This window comes from Melanotaenia boesemani, chromosome 6 (genome assembly GCF_017639745.1).
Source record: "Melanotaenia boesemani isolate fMelBoe1 chromosome 6, fMelBoe1.pri, whole genome shotgun sequence".
NCBI classification, from domain to species: domain Eukaryota; kingdom Metazoa; phylum Chordata; class Actinopteri; order Atheriniformes; family Melanotaeniidae; genus Melanotaenia; species Melanotaenia boesemani.
In genome coordinates this window covers 523,533-540,310 of record NC_055687.1, presented here as the reverse complement: position 1 = coordinate 540,310, position 16,778 = coordinate 523,533, and the positions used below count along the sequence as shown (strand labels likewise).

At 48.3% G+C, this 16,778-nt stretch overlaps 1 protein-coding gene across 1 annotated transcript in view; it reads left to right on the top strand.

The window, feature by feature from the left end:
- Positions 1-15,482, top strand: part of LOC121641538 (tetratricopeptide repeat protein 24) — a 35,858-nt gene extending 20,376 nt beyond the window's left edge. The window contains exons 7-13 of the mRNA XM_041987741.1: positions 5,599-5,676; positions 7,212-7,267; positions 7,361-7,434; positions 7,519-7,639; positions 9,192-9,244; positions 14,466-14,505; positions 14,591-15,482. Of these exons, the coding sequence (XP_041843675.1) occupies positions 5,599-5,676; positions 7,212-7,267; positions 7,361-7,434; positions 7,519-7,639; positions 9,192-9,244; positions 14,466-14,505; positions 14,591-14,690 (522 nt within the window). The 3' untranslated portion in view covers positions 14,691-15,482. The remainder of the gene's footprint in view (positions 1-5,598; positions 5,677-7,211; positions 7,268-7,360; positions 7,435-7,518; positions 7,640-9,191; positions 9,245-14,465; positions 14,506-14,590) is intronic.
- Positions 15,483-16,778: the final 1,296 nt, after the last annotated feature.

The following is a 16,778-nucleotide window of genomic DNA, read 5'->3' as shown; positions in this document are numbered from 1 at the left end:
CCATCTATACATGGATAATCTCGAACTGGACCATCTGGAACTAGATAATCTGGTCCTGGACCATCTGGACCTGGACCATCTGGAACTGGACCATGTGGACATGGACCATCTGGACCTGGACCATCTGGATCTGGGCCATCTGGACATGGACAATCTGGACCTGGACCATCTGGATCTGGACCATATGGACATGGACCATCTGGACCTGGACCATCTGTACATGGACAATCTCGAATTGGACCATCTGGACCTGAACCATCGTGACCTAGGACATCGTGACCTGGGTCTTCTGGACAAGGACCATCTGGACTTGGACCATCTGGACCTGGGTCATCTGGACCTGGACCATCTGGACCTGGACTATCCTGAACTGGATCATGTAGTCCTGGACCTTTTGCACCTGGATAATCTGGTCCTGGACCATCTGGACCTGGACCATCTGGACATGGATCATCTGGACCTAGACCATCTGGAACTGGACCATCTGGGCCTGGACTATCTGGATTTGGATCATCTAGTCCTGGATCATCTGGACCTGGACCATCTGGACCTGAACAATCTGGACCTGGGTCATCTGGAAATTGACCATCTGGTCCTGGACCATCTGGACATGGACCATCTGGACATGGACCATCTGGATCTGGACCGTCTGGACATGGACCATCTGGACCTGGACCATCTGTACATGGATAATCTCGAACTGGACCATCTGGAACTAGATAATCTGGTCCTGGACCATCTGGATCTGGGCCATCTGGACATGGGCCATCTGGACAAAGACCATCTGTACATGGACAATCTGGACCTGGGTCATCTGGATCTGAACTATCTGGACATGGACCATCTGGACCTGGGTCATCTGGGTCTGAACCACTTGGATCTGGACGATCTGGAAATAGACCATCTGGAACTGGACCATCTGTAACTTAGGTAATCTGGACCTGGGTCATCTGGAGCTGGACCAGGACCATCAGGACATGGACCATCTGGACCTGGACAATATGGACCTTGGTCATCTGGACATGGACCATCGGTACCTTGACCATCTGGATCTGGACCACCTGGACCTGGACCATGTGGACATGGACCATCTGGACCTGGACCATCTGGACATGGAACATCTAGGTCTGAACCATCTGGATCTGGACGATCTGGAACTGGACCATCTGGAATTGGACCATCTGGACCTGGACCATCTGGACTTAGGTCATCTGGACCTGAACCATCTGGGCCTGGGTCAACTGGACATGGACCATCGGTACCTTGACCATCTGGATCTGGACCACCTGGACCTGGACCATGTCGACATGGACCATCTGGACCTGGACCATCTGGACATGGAACATCTACGTCTGAACCATCTGGATCTGGACGATCTGGACATGGATTATCTGGACCTAGACCATCTGGAACTGGACCATCTGGGCCTGGACTATCTGGAATTGGATCATCTAGTCCTGGATCATCTGGACCTGAACAATCTGGACCTGGGTCATCTGGAAATATACCATCTGGTCCTGGACCATCTGGACATGGACCATTTGGACCTGGATCCTCTATACATGGATAATCTCGAACTGGACCATCTGGAACTAGATAAACTGGTCCTGGACCATCTGGACCTGGACCATCTGGAACTGGACCATCTGGACCTGGACCATCTGGATCTGGGCCATCTGGACATGGACCATCTGGACCTGGGTCATCTGGGTCTGAACCACTTGGATCTGGACGATCTGGAAATAGACCATCTGGAACTGGACCATCTGGACATGGACCATCTGGAACTAGACCATCTGGAACTTAGGTAATCTGGACCTGGGTCATCTGGAGCTGGACCAGGACCATCAGGACATGGACCATCTGGACCTGGACCATATGGACCTTGGTCATCTGGACATGGACCATCTGGATCTGGACCACCTGGACCTGGACCATGTGGACATGGACCATCTGGACCTGGGTCATCTGGAAATGAACCATCTGGTCCTGCACCATCTGGACATCGACTATCTGGATCTGGACCATCTGGACATGGACCATCTGGACCTGGGTCATCTGGAAATTAACCATCTGGTCCTGGACCATCTGGACATTAACCATCTGGACATGGACCATCTGGATCTGGACTATCTGGACATGGACCATCTGTACATGGATAATCTCGAACTGGACCATCTGGAACTAGATAATCTGGTCCTGGACCATCTGGACCTGGACCATCTGGATCTGGGCCATCTGGCCATGGGCCATCTGTACATGGACAATCTGGACCAGGGTCATCTGGACCTGAACTATCTGGACATGGACCATCTGGACCTGGACCATCTGTACATGAACAATCTCGAATTGGACCATCTGGACCTGAACCATCGTGACCTAGGACATCGTGACCTGGGTCTTCTGGACACGGACCATCTGGACTTGGACCATCTGGACCTGGGTCATCTGGACCTGGACCATCTGGACCTGGACTATCTGGAACTGGATCATGTAGTCCTGGACCTTTTGCACCTGGATAATCTGGTCCTGGACCATCTGGACCTGGACCATCTGGACATGGATCATCTGGACCTAGACCATCTGGAACTGGACCATCTGGGCCTGGACTATCTGGAATTGGATCATCTAGTCCTGGATCATCTGGACCTGGACCATCTGGACCTGAACAATCTGGACCTGGGTCATCTGGAAATTGACCATCTGGACATGGACCATCTGGACATGGACCATCTGGATCTGGACCGTCTGGACATGGACCATCTGGACCTGGACCATCTGTACATGGATAATCTTGAACTGGACCATCTGGAACTAGATAATCTGGTCCTGGACCATCTGGACCTGGACCATCTGGACATGGACCATCTGGATCTGGGCCTTCTGGACAAAGACCATCGGTACATGGACAATCTGGACCTGGGTCATCTGGATCTGAACTATCTGGACATGGACCATCTGGACCTGGGTCATCTGGGTCTGAACCACTTGGATCTGGACGATCTGGAAATAGACCATCTGGAACTGGACCATCTGGACATGGACCATCTGGAACTAGACCATCTGGAACTTAGATAATCTGGACCTGGGTCATCTGGAGCTGGCCCAGGACCATCAGGACATGGACCATATGGACCTGGACCATATGGACCTTGGTCATCTGGACATGGACCATCTGGATCTGGGCCACCTGGACCTGGACCATGTGGACATGGACCATCTGGACCTGGGTCATCTGGAAATGAACCATCTGGTCCTGCACCATCTGGACATGGACCATCTGGACATCAACTATCTGGATCTGGACCATCTGGACCCGGGTCATCTGGAAATGAACCATCTGGTCCTGGACAATCTGGACATTAACCATCTGGACATGGACCATCTGGATCTGGACCATTTGGACATGGACCATCTGGACCTGGACCATCTGTACATGGATAATCTCGAACTGGACCATCTGGAACTAGATAATCTGGTTCTGGACCATCTGGGCCTGGACCATCTGGATCTGGGCCATCTGGACATGGGCCATCTGTACATGGACAATCTGGACCAGGGTCATCTGGACCTGAACTATCTGGACATGAACCATCTGGACCTGGGTCATCTGGGTCTGAACCACTTGGATCTGGAAGATCTGGAAATAGACCATCTGGAACTGGACCATCTGGACATGGACGATCTGGAAATGGACCATCTGGAATTGGACCATCTGGAACTAGACCATCTGGACTTAGGTCATCTGGACCTGAACCATCTGGGCCTGGGTCATCTGGACATGGACTATCGGTACCTTGACCATCTGGATCTGGACCACCTGGACCTGGACCATGTGGACATGGACCATCTGGACCTGGACCATCTGGACATGGAACATCTACGTCTGAACCTTCTGGATCTGGACGATCTGGAAAGGGACCATCTGGAACTGGACCATCTGGAATTGGACCATCTGGACCTGGACCATCTGGAACTAGACCATCTGGACTTAGGTCATCTGGACCTGAACCATCTGGGCCTGGGTCATCTGGACATGGACCATCCGTACCTTGACCATCTGGATCTGGACCACCTGGACCTGGACCATGTGGACCTGGACCATCTGGACATGGAACATCTACGTCTGAACCATCTGGATCTGGACGAGCTGGAAAGGGACCATCTGGAACTGGACCATCTGGAATTGGACCATCTGGACCTGGACCATCTAGAACTAGACCATCTGGACTTAGGTCATCTGGACCTGAATCATCTGGCCCTGGGTCATCGTGACCTGGATCATCTGGTCCTGGACCATCTGGACATGGACCATTTGGACCTGGACCAGCTATACATGGATAATCTCGAACTGGACCATCTGGAACTAGATAATCTGGTCCTGGACCATCTAGACATGGACCATCTGGATCTGGACCATCTGGATCTGGGCCATCTGGACATGGACCATCTGGATCTGGACCATCTGGACCTGGACCATCTGTACATGAACAATCTCGAATTGGACCATCTGGACCTGAACCATCTGGACCTAGGACATCGTGACCTGGGTCTTCTGGACACGGACCATCTGGACTTGGACCATCTGGACCTGGGTCATCTGGACCTGGACCATCTGGACCTGGACTATCCGGAACTGGATCATGTAGTCTTGGACCTTTTGCACCTGGATAATCTGGTCCTGGACCATCTGGACCTGGACCATCTGGACCTGAATCATCTGGACCTAGACCATCTGGAACTGGACCATCTGGGCCTGGACTATCTGGAATTGGATCGTCTAGTCCTGGATCATCTGGACCTGGACCATCTGGACCTGAACAATCTGGACCTGGGTCATCTGGAAATGAACCATCTGGTCCTGGACCATCTGGACATGGACCATCTGGACATGGGCCATCTGGGTCTGAACCATCTGGATCTGGACGATCTGGAAATAGACCATCTGGTCCTGGACCATCTGGACCTGGACCATCTGGAACTAGACCATCTGGACTTAGGTCATCTGGACCTGAATCATCTGGGCCTGGGTCATCGTGACCTGGGTCATCTGGACATGGACCATCTGGTAAATCCAAGGTTATTTTATTTCATGTTTTCTTCGTAGAAGATTGACTTTACTAAGAAACTGATCAATATTCTCATCTGTTGTGTTTAGTTGTGATTTAAATAAAGTTTTATGAAATTCTCTAGAAGTGTTATTTATCTTGTCAGGGTCGTCGCTAATGTTTCCTTCTGGATTTCTGACAGAGGAGACGGTTGTTTTCGCCTTGTTTTTAACTGATTAGCCAGGAACCTTCCAGATTTGTTTCCATGTTCAAAGTTCTCCAAACCAAGTCTTTGCACCAAGAATTGTGTTTTTATCTTTTACTTCATTAAGTTCAAGTTTAGCTTTCCTTATATGGTTCAGAGTGTGTTCTTCTGGGGAGACATGTAAGCTCCTCTAGGGATTTAATTCTGAGTTAGGGCTAACTCTGAAATTGTGAAAAGAGACACCAGCTGTCTCACTACCTCACCAGGTGGTCACATGTCAGAGATGTTTTTATAACAAGCCCCAGAAAGATGTGCTTACATCACAGCTGGAGTTCTTCTCCTTAGGAAGGTGGAGGCATTCAGGATCGACTGGTGGAGCGGCTGGCTGCAGCTCTGCAGCAGAGTCTCGGCATCGGGCTGCAGGTCGGACCACTATACCACCTGCTCCACCTCACCACCTGATCCACCTCACCACACCACCTGCTCTACCTCACCACACCGCCTGCTCCACCTTACAACTTGCTCCACCACACCACACAACTTACTCCACCTCACCACACCACCTGCTCCACCTCACCACCTGCGCCACCTCACCACACCACCTGCTCCAACACACCACCTGCTTCACCACACCACACAACTTGCTCCACCTCAACCTGCTCCACCTGACCACACCACCTGCTCCACCACACCACCTGCTCTACCTCACCACACCACCTGCTCCACCACACCACCTGCTTCACCACACCACACCACCTGCTACACCACACCACCTGCTTCACCACACCACACCACCTGCTCCAACACACCACCTGCTTCACCACACCACACAACTTGCTCCACCTCACAACCTGCTCCACCTCACCACACCACCTGCTCCACCACACCACCTGCTCTACCTCACCTCACCACCTGCTCCACCACACCACCTGCTTCACCACACCACCTGCTACACCACACCACCTGCTTCACCACACCACACCACCTGCTCCAACACACCACCTGCTTCACCACACCACACAACTTGCTCCACCTCACAACCTGCTCCACCTCACCACACCACCTGCTCCACCACACCACCTGCTCTACCTCACCTCACCACCTGCTCCACCACACCACCTGATCCACCTCACCACACCGCCTGCTCCACCTTACAACCTGCTCCACCACACCACACAACTTGCTCCACCTCACCACACCACCTGCTCCACCTCACCTCACCACACCACCTGCTCCACCTCACCACCTGCGCCACCACACCACCTGCTCCAACACACCACCTGCTTCACCACACCACACAACTTGCTCCACCTCACAACCTGCTCCACCTGACCACACCACCTGCTCCACCACACCACCTGCTCTACCTCACCACACCACCTGCTTCACTACACCACACCACCTGCTCCAACACACCACCTGCTTCACCACACCACACAACTTGCTCCACCACACCACCTGCTCCACCACACCACCTGCTCCACCACACCACCTGCTCTACCTCACCTCACCACCTGCTCCACCACACCACCTGCTTCACCACACCACACCACCTGCTACACCACACCACCTGCTTCACCACACCACACCACCTGCTCCAACACACCACCTGCTTCACCACACCACACAACTTGCTCCACCTCACAACCTGCTCCACCTCACCACACCACCTGCTCCACCACACACCTGCTCCACCTCACCACACCATCTGCTCCACCACACCACCTGCTCTACCACACCACCTACTCCACCTCACCACACCATCTGCTCCACCACACCACCTGCTGCACCACACCACCCGCTCCACCTGACCACCTGCTCCACCTCACCACACCACCTGCTCTACCACACCACCTGCTCCACCTCACCACACCATCTGCTCCACCACACCACCTGCTCCAGCTTACAACAGCACGTGCTGCATTTCAATCAGCTGACGTTGCTATCTGCTTTTTTAGAGACCACGCCCATTTAGGCCCTACTCAGACAGCTCACCTGTACGGCAGCATGTCAGGTAAGTGAAACAAGATGGAAAGTTCAGAGGTCAGAGATCAGTTCTCTTCTCACCCCCCCCCCCCCCCCCCCCCCCCCCCTCTCCCATCCTCAGAAAGAATGAGATCCCACGGAGTCCTGTAGCCAATCATTGCTTGGACAAACCAAACAAGCCAGCTTACACACCAGGTAAGTCTCACCTATACCTGTGTTGCAGCTTAATTTAGTTTGGTTTCTTGTTGTGTTGTGATGGTAACACTTGGTTGCCTATAGCAGCAGGATGTACAGGTGAGGGGATCTCAGGTAGACAGGAAGCAACAGAGCAGAGTGGATCAGCAGAGGGTGGAGTCTTTGAAACATCTGAGTACATGAGCGTTGCACCTGGACTGCACAGGTAATGCCAACACAGGTGTTTTTCTAAAACTCAGTAGTTACCAACAGGTGAACTGACCTCAGGTAAATGCTGATCCATCTGAGAAGGTAGCTCTAGAACACTGAGATGTTCAGAATCAGATTTAATCACCAAGCATATGAGCACTTACAAGTCACCAGATGTTGTCATTCTATTAGTAGTAGTAGTAGTACATACACTATATACAGTTACCACCTATAACACGTACATACACTATATAGTAGTGTAGTATAGTGAGAGTGTAGTAGTGAGGGTGTAGTAGTCAGTGTGTAGTAGTGAGTGTGTAATAGTCAGTGTGTAGTAGTGAGTGTGTAGTAGTCAGTGTGTAGTAGTGAGTGTGTAGTAGTGAGTGTGAAGTAGTGAGTGTGTAGTAGTGAGAGTGTAGTAGTGAGAGTGTACTAGTGAGTGTGTAGTAGTGAGTGTATAGTAGTGAGAGTGTAATAGTGAGTGTGTAGTAGTGAGCGTGTAGTAGTGAGAGTGTAGTAGTCACTATGTACTAATCAGTGTGTAGTAGTGAGAGTGTAGTAGTGAGTGTGTTGTAGTCAGTGTGTAGTAGTGAGTCTGTAGTAGTGAGAGTGTAGTAGTGAGTGTGTAGTCAGTGAGTGTGTAGTCAGTGAGTGTGTAGTAGTAAGAGTGTAGTAGTGAGTGTGTAGTAGTGAGTGTGTAGTCAGTGAGTGTGTAGTAGTAAGAGTGTAGTAGTGAGAGTGTAGTAGTGAGTGTGTTGTAGTCAGTGTGTAGTAGTGAGTCTGTAGTAGTGAGAGTGTAGTAGTGAGTGTGTAGTCAGTGAGTGTGTAGTAGTAAGAGTGTAGTAGTGAGTCTGTAGTAGTGAGAGTGTAGTAGTGAGTGTGTAGTCAGTGAGTGTGTAGTCAGTGAGTGTGTAGTAGTAAGAGTGTAGTAGTGAGTCTGTAGTAGTGAGTCTGTAGTAGTGAGAGTGTAGTAGTAGTAAGAGTGTAGTAGTGAGTGTGTAGTAGTGAATGTGTAGTAGTAAACATTCAGGTGGTCTGCAAAACTGCAGGCTTTCTCCTTCCCTTTGTTTTAGTACCGTGGTGATCTCTCTTTTTAATTATTTTTCTTCACTTCTTCGTAGGCTTCTAAGAGGATTTCTGCTTCTGACGGAGAGAAGTACTCCACTTATGTTGCCAAGGTAGATCAGTGATGGATCATGAAGGTCTATTGGGGAAGCCGTAAGCGGGCACTTAAGATACGTTTCATCTGGCCTTATGAGTCGGAGTCTGCTCATCCTGACTTGTGGTTATGTAACCAGTTAAGTCTGAAGACCGTTGTTTTGGAGTCCAGCTTCGTTATTAATCCTGGATGTCTAAATCCTACTTTTGTGCAATAATAAAAAATAATAAAATTTGGAGTTCCTGCTTGGTTTGGTTGAACTACTTCTTCACTGTCCTAACCACAGGCCTAGTAGGTTTTACTTTCTACCTGTAGGCTGGAATGAGGTGAACTAGACAGTGGTCAGAGTCCCAGAACAATAAAAAATGTTGGTATGGACAATTCACATGTTGTCTGTTACTGTTTCCAGTTCAGAGCTGTCCAACGGGCCACGACACACACCTGAGGATCCTGACACACCAGGTAAACACCTAACACACAGAGGCCTGTATGATGAACCTGAATATCTCTCTGTTTCCTGGGTGGACATTCCTAGACATTCAGGATCTGGATAAGCGACAGAAACATTCTTCAAAGCTCTCAGAGACAAGGCTTCATTTCTTCTTCTATCCCTAAAAACTCCTCTCCTAGCCTCCTCTCACCATCCACCACCAACCTGGATAGGATGTTCTAAGAATGGGCGGGACATCTTCCCAGAGATCTGATTGGTCAAAACGTGGAGCTTTTATACTCATTGATCTCTGATCTAGAATAGAACCTGCTGCTAAGCAGGTTAGCCGTTAGCATAAGTTACCATGGTGATTTACCCGTGAGAAGTGAACCAGCTTTGTAAGATTGAAAACCCAGAGGTAACCCTTCCAGCTTTGTTGTACAGGCCTCAGGTAAACTAACCCACAAGGTAAACAACCCCTCACACCTGGGATGTATTCCAAGAAGCTAGTTTACTGGTTTAGCTAGCTATCTTAACCTGCACTAAATCGTAATCTTGGGTTTTCTGTTGCAAAATGTCTAAATTACGTGAGTTAAAGTGTAGCTCCACCCACTGCTGAATTTGAAAAACGCCAAAAACTACAAGTGTTAGGGTTCGGGAGGTGTGGGTCGATCAGGGGCAGAGAGTAGGTGGGGCGGGATACACAGGCAGAATGATTGACAGACAGCAGCTCAGCTCACTGGCAAGATGCAAAGTGAGATTAAAAAAGCAGCTATGCCACAGAGCGTCTTTGAGGTGGAAAACTTTCCCTCCTGAATCTCCTCAGCTACACATGAACCAAAGTAAACACCTGCTGATAAAACACACCATTGGCTGCTTGTTTTACTAGTTTTTATTCATTCTTGTCCTAGTCAGTGCTCCTGGCCCCAATCAGAACTTTTCTAGACCCGCCCCTGCATAGCTGAAGTATAAACCCTGTCTACCACCAGCAGCTACTGTTAGAGAAGCAGCAAGAAAGAAAAGCCGATCAGCTGATCACTGACAGCCGCCATGATTCACGGAACAACATGAGAGGAGAGGGAGGAAGCAGCTGCTGCACAAACAGAGACCAGAGATCCTCTAGAGCAGCCATGTTGGTGCAGGATGCAGGATGAGTTAAAAAAATGCGGGAAAATTTGGGTGTGGAACCCTCTTACCGGGAGAACACCCTCATTCTCCACAGAGGCGACGTCCAGTTGCTCCATTAATGTTGGGTTTATTCTCAAGTCCATCCATAGAGCCAGCTCATCTTTTCCATCTGACCTCATTACAGAGCAATGAAATGAATGAAAAATACTTTATTAATCCCAAAGGGAAATTCAATATTGTAGTAGTAGTAATTTTTTTAGTAAAACAATCACATTAATTAATTAAGGGCTTTGTTCTTCAGCCTGATAGCTGCTGGAAGGAAGGATCTTCTGTATCTCTCTGTCTTGCATCGGACTTGAACAAGCCTCCCACTGAACACACTCTGTTGTTTCGTCACGGCGTTGTGTAGAGGGTGTGAAGGATCTTCCATTATCTTCGTCAGCTTGTACAGAGTTCTTTTTTTGATGATCAACTCCAGCGGCTCCAGAGTTACTCCAAGCACAGAACCGGCTTTCTTGATCAGTTTGTTAATTCTTTTCAAGTCTCTGGTTCTGATGCCGCTGCCCCAGCAGATTGCTGCAAAGCTGATTGCACTTTCAACAACAGACCTGTAGAACATTTGCAACATTTTGGTGCAGACGTTAAAAGATCTCAGCTTCCTTAAGAAGTAGAGTCTGCTCTGACCTTTCTTGTAAATGTACTCAGTGTTGCTTTTCCACTCAAGTCTGTTGTCCAGCTGAACTCCAAGGTACTTGTATTCCTCCACCACCTCCACCTCCTCTCCCATGATGGAAACACTTCTATGTGTGTTCTTGTTCCTCCTGAAGTCAACAATCATCTCCTTTGTTTTCTTGGTATTCAAGATGAGATGATTGTCACCGCACCATTTCACAAACTGACCGACCAGTTCTCTGTACTCTGCTTCTTGTCCATCACTGATACACCCAACAACTGCTGAGTCATCAGAGTATTTCTGCAGATGACAGAACTCAGAGTTGTACTGGAAGTCTGAGGTGTACAGCGTGAATAGAAATGGTGAAAGTACAGTCCCTTGTGGTGTTCCAGTGCAGCTGACCACCATCTCAGACACACAACCTTTCAGTCTCACAAACTGTGGTCTGTTTGTGAGGTAGTCGTAAATCCAGGTGGTTGTGGAGGGATCCACCTGGAATTTCTGCAGCTTCTCACACAGCAGAGCAGGCTGAATCGTATTAAAAGCACTTGAGAAATCAAAGAACATGACCCTCAAAGTGCTGCCTGACTGGTCCAGATGAGAGTGGGCTCTCTGAAGCAGGTATATGATGGCATCTTCAACCCCAAGCCCATTACGGTATGCAAACTGTAATGGGTCCTGAAAGGTGTTCACCTGCTTGCTGAGGTGAGCCAGTAAGAGTCTCTCCAGGACTTTCATGACGTGAGATGTCAGGGCGACTGGTCTGTAGTCTTTTGGTTCAGCTGGTTGTGGTTTTTTAGGCACTGGAACAAGGCAGGATGTTTTCCACAGCACCGGGATTCTTCTCTGGCTCAGGCTGGTGTTGAACAGGTGCTGGAGAATCGGACATAGCTGTTTTGAGCAGGTCTTGAGAACTCTGGGACTGACACCATCTGGACCTGCAGCCTTGTTCTGGTTCAGTTTCACCAGTTGTTGCATGACTTGGTTACAGGAGACAGACAGAGTGGAGGTGGAGGCAGAGGAGGTTTCAGGAAGTCCTGATGTGGAGGGAGATGAGGTTGTGTCCAGGTCCTTGACTGAGCTGCAGGGTGACAGAGTGGAGGTGTGACAGGAAAGCTGTGGGCTCATGGAGGGTGTGTGGCTAGTTGGGGTTGAAGCAGGAGGTGAGCTAAACCTATTGAAGAACATGTTCAGTTCATTCGCTCTGTCCAGACCTCCATCAGTCTGATCCTCCTTTATCCCGAAGCCAGTGATCTTCTTCATTCCTGACCACACATCCCTCACATTGTTTTTCTGAAGCTTACTTTCCAACTTCTTCCTGTAGTCCTCCTTGCACTTCTTCATTTGTGTTTTAAGTTGTTTTTGTGTGGACTTCAATAACTCCCTGTCTCCATCCCTAAAAGCTTTCTTTTTGATGTTCAGCAGCTTTTTCAGGTCACTGGTGATCCAGGGTTTGTTATTGGGGAAGCACCTCACTGTTCTTGTTGGAACGGTGCTGTCCACACAGAAGTTAATATAATCTGTCACACACTCAGTCAAGGCATTGATGTCATCTCCATGAGGTTCACATAGGACGTTCCAGTCTGTAGCCTCGAAGCATCCTCTCAGAGCATCTTCAGCTTCATTAGACCAGGTTCTAATAGCCTTTCTAATGACTGGTTGTTGCTGAACGATGGGCTTGTAGGAGGAGGAGAGAAGAACTAGGTTATGGTCTGATCTTCCTAAAGGTGGCAGGGCAAAGGAGCTGTATGCATTTTTAAAATTTGCATAAAATAAGTCCAACGTTTTGTTTTCTCTGGTGGAGCAGCTGACAAACTGTTGGAAAGTTGGTAGAGTTGCAGAGAGGGAGATGTTGTTAAAATCTCCAGAGATAGCCACAAATGCGTTTGGATGTTGTGTTTGAAGCCTGGCCACTACAGAGTTAATGACATCACAGGCTGCGTCTGGAGCGGTACCAGGTAATATATATACCGCTACCAGAATAACGCATGTGAACTCTCTGGGTAAATAATACGGGCGGAGACTCACAGCTAGCAGTTCAATGTCTCTATTGCAGATCTTCTCTTTAACAGTGACATGTTCAGGATGACACCAGCGCTGGTTTACCAGCACCGCAATTCCACCTCCCTTCAGCTTCCCGCTGAGTTGTTTATTGCGGTCTGCACGGACCGTCCTGAAGCCGTGTACAGACGCATTACAGTCTGGGATGTGTTCATGCAGCCATGTCTCGGTGAAGCACATAATACTGCACTCTCTGTATTCTTTAAGAGACCTGGTTAGCACCTGAAGTTCATCAATTTTGTTAACTAGCGATCTCACGTTTCCCATAACAACCGTTGGAAGAAACGGTTTGAATCGCCACCGTTTTTCTCTCTGCCTCGCTCCTGCCCTGCATCCTCTTCTCTTTCTTTTCAACTCCGTTGGGATTTGAAGTGTTGTTTCACTGATAATCTTGAGTTTGGAGAGTTTTATCAGTTGATCCCGATGGTAAACAAGTCTCGTTGCCATGGAGACTCACAATAACAAGTCTTGCAAAAAGAAAAAATATTCAGAAAAATCTCCCGTATAGCACAGCCTCTGACCAGCGCGAAAAAATCTACCCGAACAGACACAGATTGACAGCTGATGTCTTAAAAAAGACGGCTATATTGCAAAAAATCACAAGTTAAAAACAGAGCTACTACAATTGCTGCTGCCACCTAGCGGCGCATTCTAGAACCAATGACGGTTGTACAGGGAGTGTCAGGCCGCGTTAAAAATGAACACAATTAATGCATTATTTTTGATAACCCTGATATATAATATAATATAATATAATATAATATAATATAATATAATATAATATAATATAATAAAGTCACCCTGATTTCGCTTTGCGAAACTGGTCATAGTTCACATCACGGACGGTATCGACGCCACTGTGGACCCTCACCAATAAGCATACAAGAAGAATCAAGCCACAGAGAATGCCATATCCTCTGACGGAGGACCAGCTTCTACCCGGCAGCTGTGAGTCTGGTGAACACGGGCGGACCTCAGCAGCTCCTACAGCTAATAACTATACTGATTGTATTTGATTAATGTGTGAAATGAAAAGAAGAAAGAATGAAAGAATTCTTGAATCTAAATTACTCTCTGGTCATTTTCAGGGTGATTTCGGGGCTCAGCAGGTGATGCCTTTTATAGGTTTGCTGTGATCGTGCACACACCTGGATTAACCAACACTGAGTTGTGATAGCTAACTCGTAGCAGGTGTTTTGGAATCGACAGGCAGGCTAAGATGTTGGAGGATTTTGCTTCCTGGGGCTTAGGCTTTATCACACTTCCTATACCTCCTTTCTGGAAAACACCCCAGGTGTTTACAGGTGTTCCAGCAGAGACTGTTCCCATGACATCAGACAGGTTATTGCACATAGGAGACGACAATGTGATGTACCTGTGTGTGTTTCCAGGTGAGCTGGGGTCAGACAGAGAGAACCTTCACACTGACAGGTAAACGATACCTGGAAACAACATTTGTAGAACATTTTATTCCACAAACATTGCTAAATCTTCTCCTTCTGATGTTTTCTCTCAGTGACACCTCATTGGTGTGCCCGCCCACTAGCCCATGTGACATCAGAGAGGCAGCATCTCCCATGTCCAGGTGGAAGTCTCGGTTCTGCTCAGTGATGTAGCACCTTGATTGGTTAGTCAGTGATGAAGCTGTCACCATTGTCAAGACTGGTTTCCATGGAATCAACACCACCAGCCAGCAAAAAACAGTGAAACTTAAATGACTTGGTCCTTCTGAAATATTTGTTATATCAATATTTGTTATATCCAAAATATATCCTCAAAGTTTATCAGCGGTGACCCTGCTGAGCCACCACAATGCATTCTGGATAGACAGCATCATCTGGCCAGCTGTTCATAGCTGGAAACCACTGCTGCAATACAGATGTGAAGGGATGGAGCTGGACTCAGTACCTCACACCGAGCGCTACCCCAGACACTCAGTCACATGATCAGTAACTCACCTGGATGTCATTATAATTCACAAGTGTATATCAAACTATTGGTATACCCATCATCATCATTAACATTGCGTCATTAAGTATTCTGTCATTTTTATTGATATTATCATGTCATTTATTAATATTCATTCCATCCCTTTTGCTCTCAAAACCTCTACAGTCACACCTATCCTGGACAGACCTTGCTGGACCCACTAATATTAATAACCTTTATCCAATTTCCGACTCTTCCTTCCCAAAGTCCTTGAAAAGTCTGTTGCTTCTCAACTTCATAACCATCTTATCACCAACAATATTTATGAGCAGTTTCAATCCGGTTTCCGTCCCTTTCACAGTACTGAAACAGCACTCCTCAAAATCTCGACCTTCTCATAGATTCTTCAGATTCTCTTCAGATTCAGGTTTACGATCCATTCTCCTCCTTCTTGACCTCACCGCAGCATTTCACACCATCTCTCACAGCATTCTCCTTGACCCACTATCGCTCACATCCCCCTCACCTGGTTCACTTCTTACCTTTCTGGCTGCAAACAATTCATTCAACTGAAATCCCATGAATCAAACTCTTTCCTGTCTCGCAGACACAATATTAATTTTCATGGCTACGCAGATGACACCCAGCTCTACCTCTCTACCAAACCATCCTCTTCACTTCCACCAACCTCCCTTACCTCCTGTTTACAAGAAATTCATTCTTGGTTTTCATCCAACTTCCTCAAACTCAACATTTCTAAAACAGAAGTCCTCCTGGTAGCCACGCCCCCCACTCTCTCCAAATCCAACAGTTTTCCCATTTCCATATACAACTCACCTGCCCTCCCTCCCCTCAGGTAAAGAGTCTGGGTGTCGTCCTCGACAGCACTCTTTCTTTTCACTTTCTTTTCACTTTTCACACCAAATCAACAGTGTCACCCGGTCTGCATATTTTCATTTGACCCTCTCACCCTCCCACACTGCTGCCATCCTCGTCCACAGTGTTGCTACCTCCCGGATTAACTATTGCAACTCTCTTCTCTTTGGTCTCCCCAATAAATCCCTCCAGAAACTCCAGCTCCTCCAAAACTCTGCAGCACGCATCATTACACGAACCCCTACTACTCACCGCATCACCCCCATCTTACAACAACTTCACTGGCTCCCCGTAAAACAAAGAATTAACTTTAAAATTCTCCTCATTACATTCAAAGCACTCCACAATCTGATATCCGTACCATACACTCCCTTCCCCCTGATATCTGTACCATATAGTCTTCAACTCTTCAAATCACAGTTCGTTACTCGTGTGTAACCATGGCGCCCCCCGTGGTGGACGTGTTTGCTCGTGTCGCTCGCAAATGCCGGCTTTTTCTTCTTTTTTGTGTGTTTTTTGTTTTTATTGCACTGCGCAGAACCGATGCACTGCTAACTTACAACAGGCAGGCATTACTGGACATTGCTAGATCGCACAAGTTTCAGTTTAGTGGATTTTTACCACCAGATCTGCAACTCATTGTGCGTCCACGCAACCACCACCACCAGCAACACCAGGAAGGCCCCAGCACACCGCACTCAAGCAAGCCAGCTGACCCGAGGAGAGTGCTTCGGAGACGGCATCGCAAGAGAGGAAAGAGGGGAGGGCTTCATGCAAGGCTGAAGGCCCGTGCCAGCCGACCACCAATACCCAGCCTCCTGCTGGCTAATGTGCGATCTCTGGAAAACAAGCTGGACGAGCTAAGAGCCAGGATTACAACACAGCAGGAAATAAGAGAA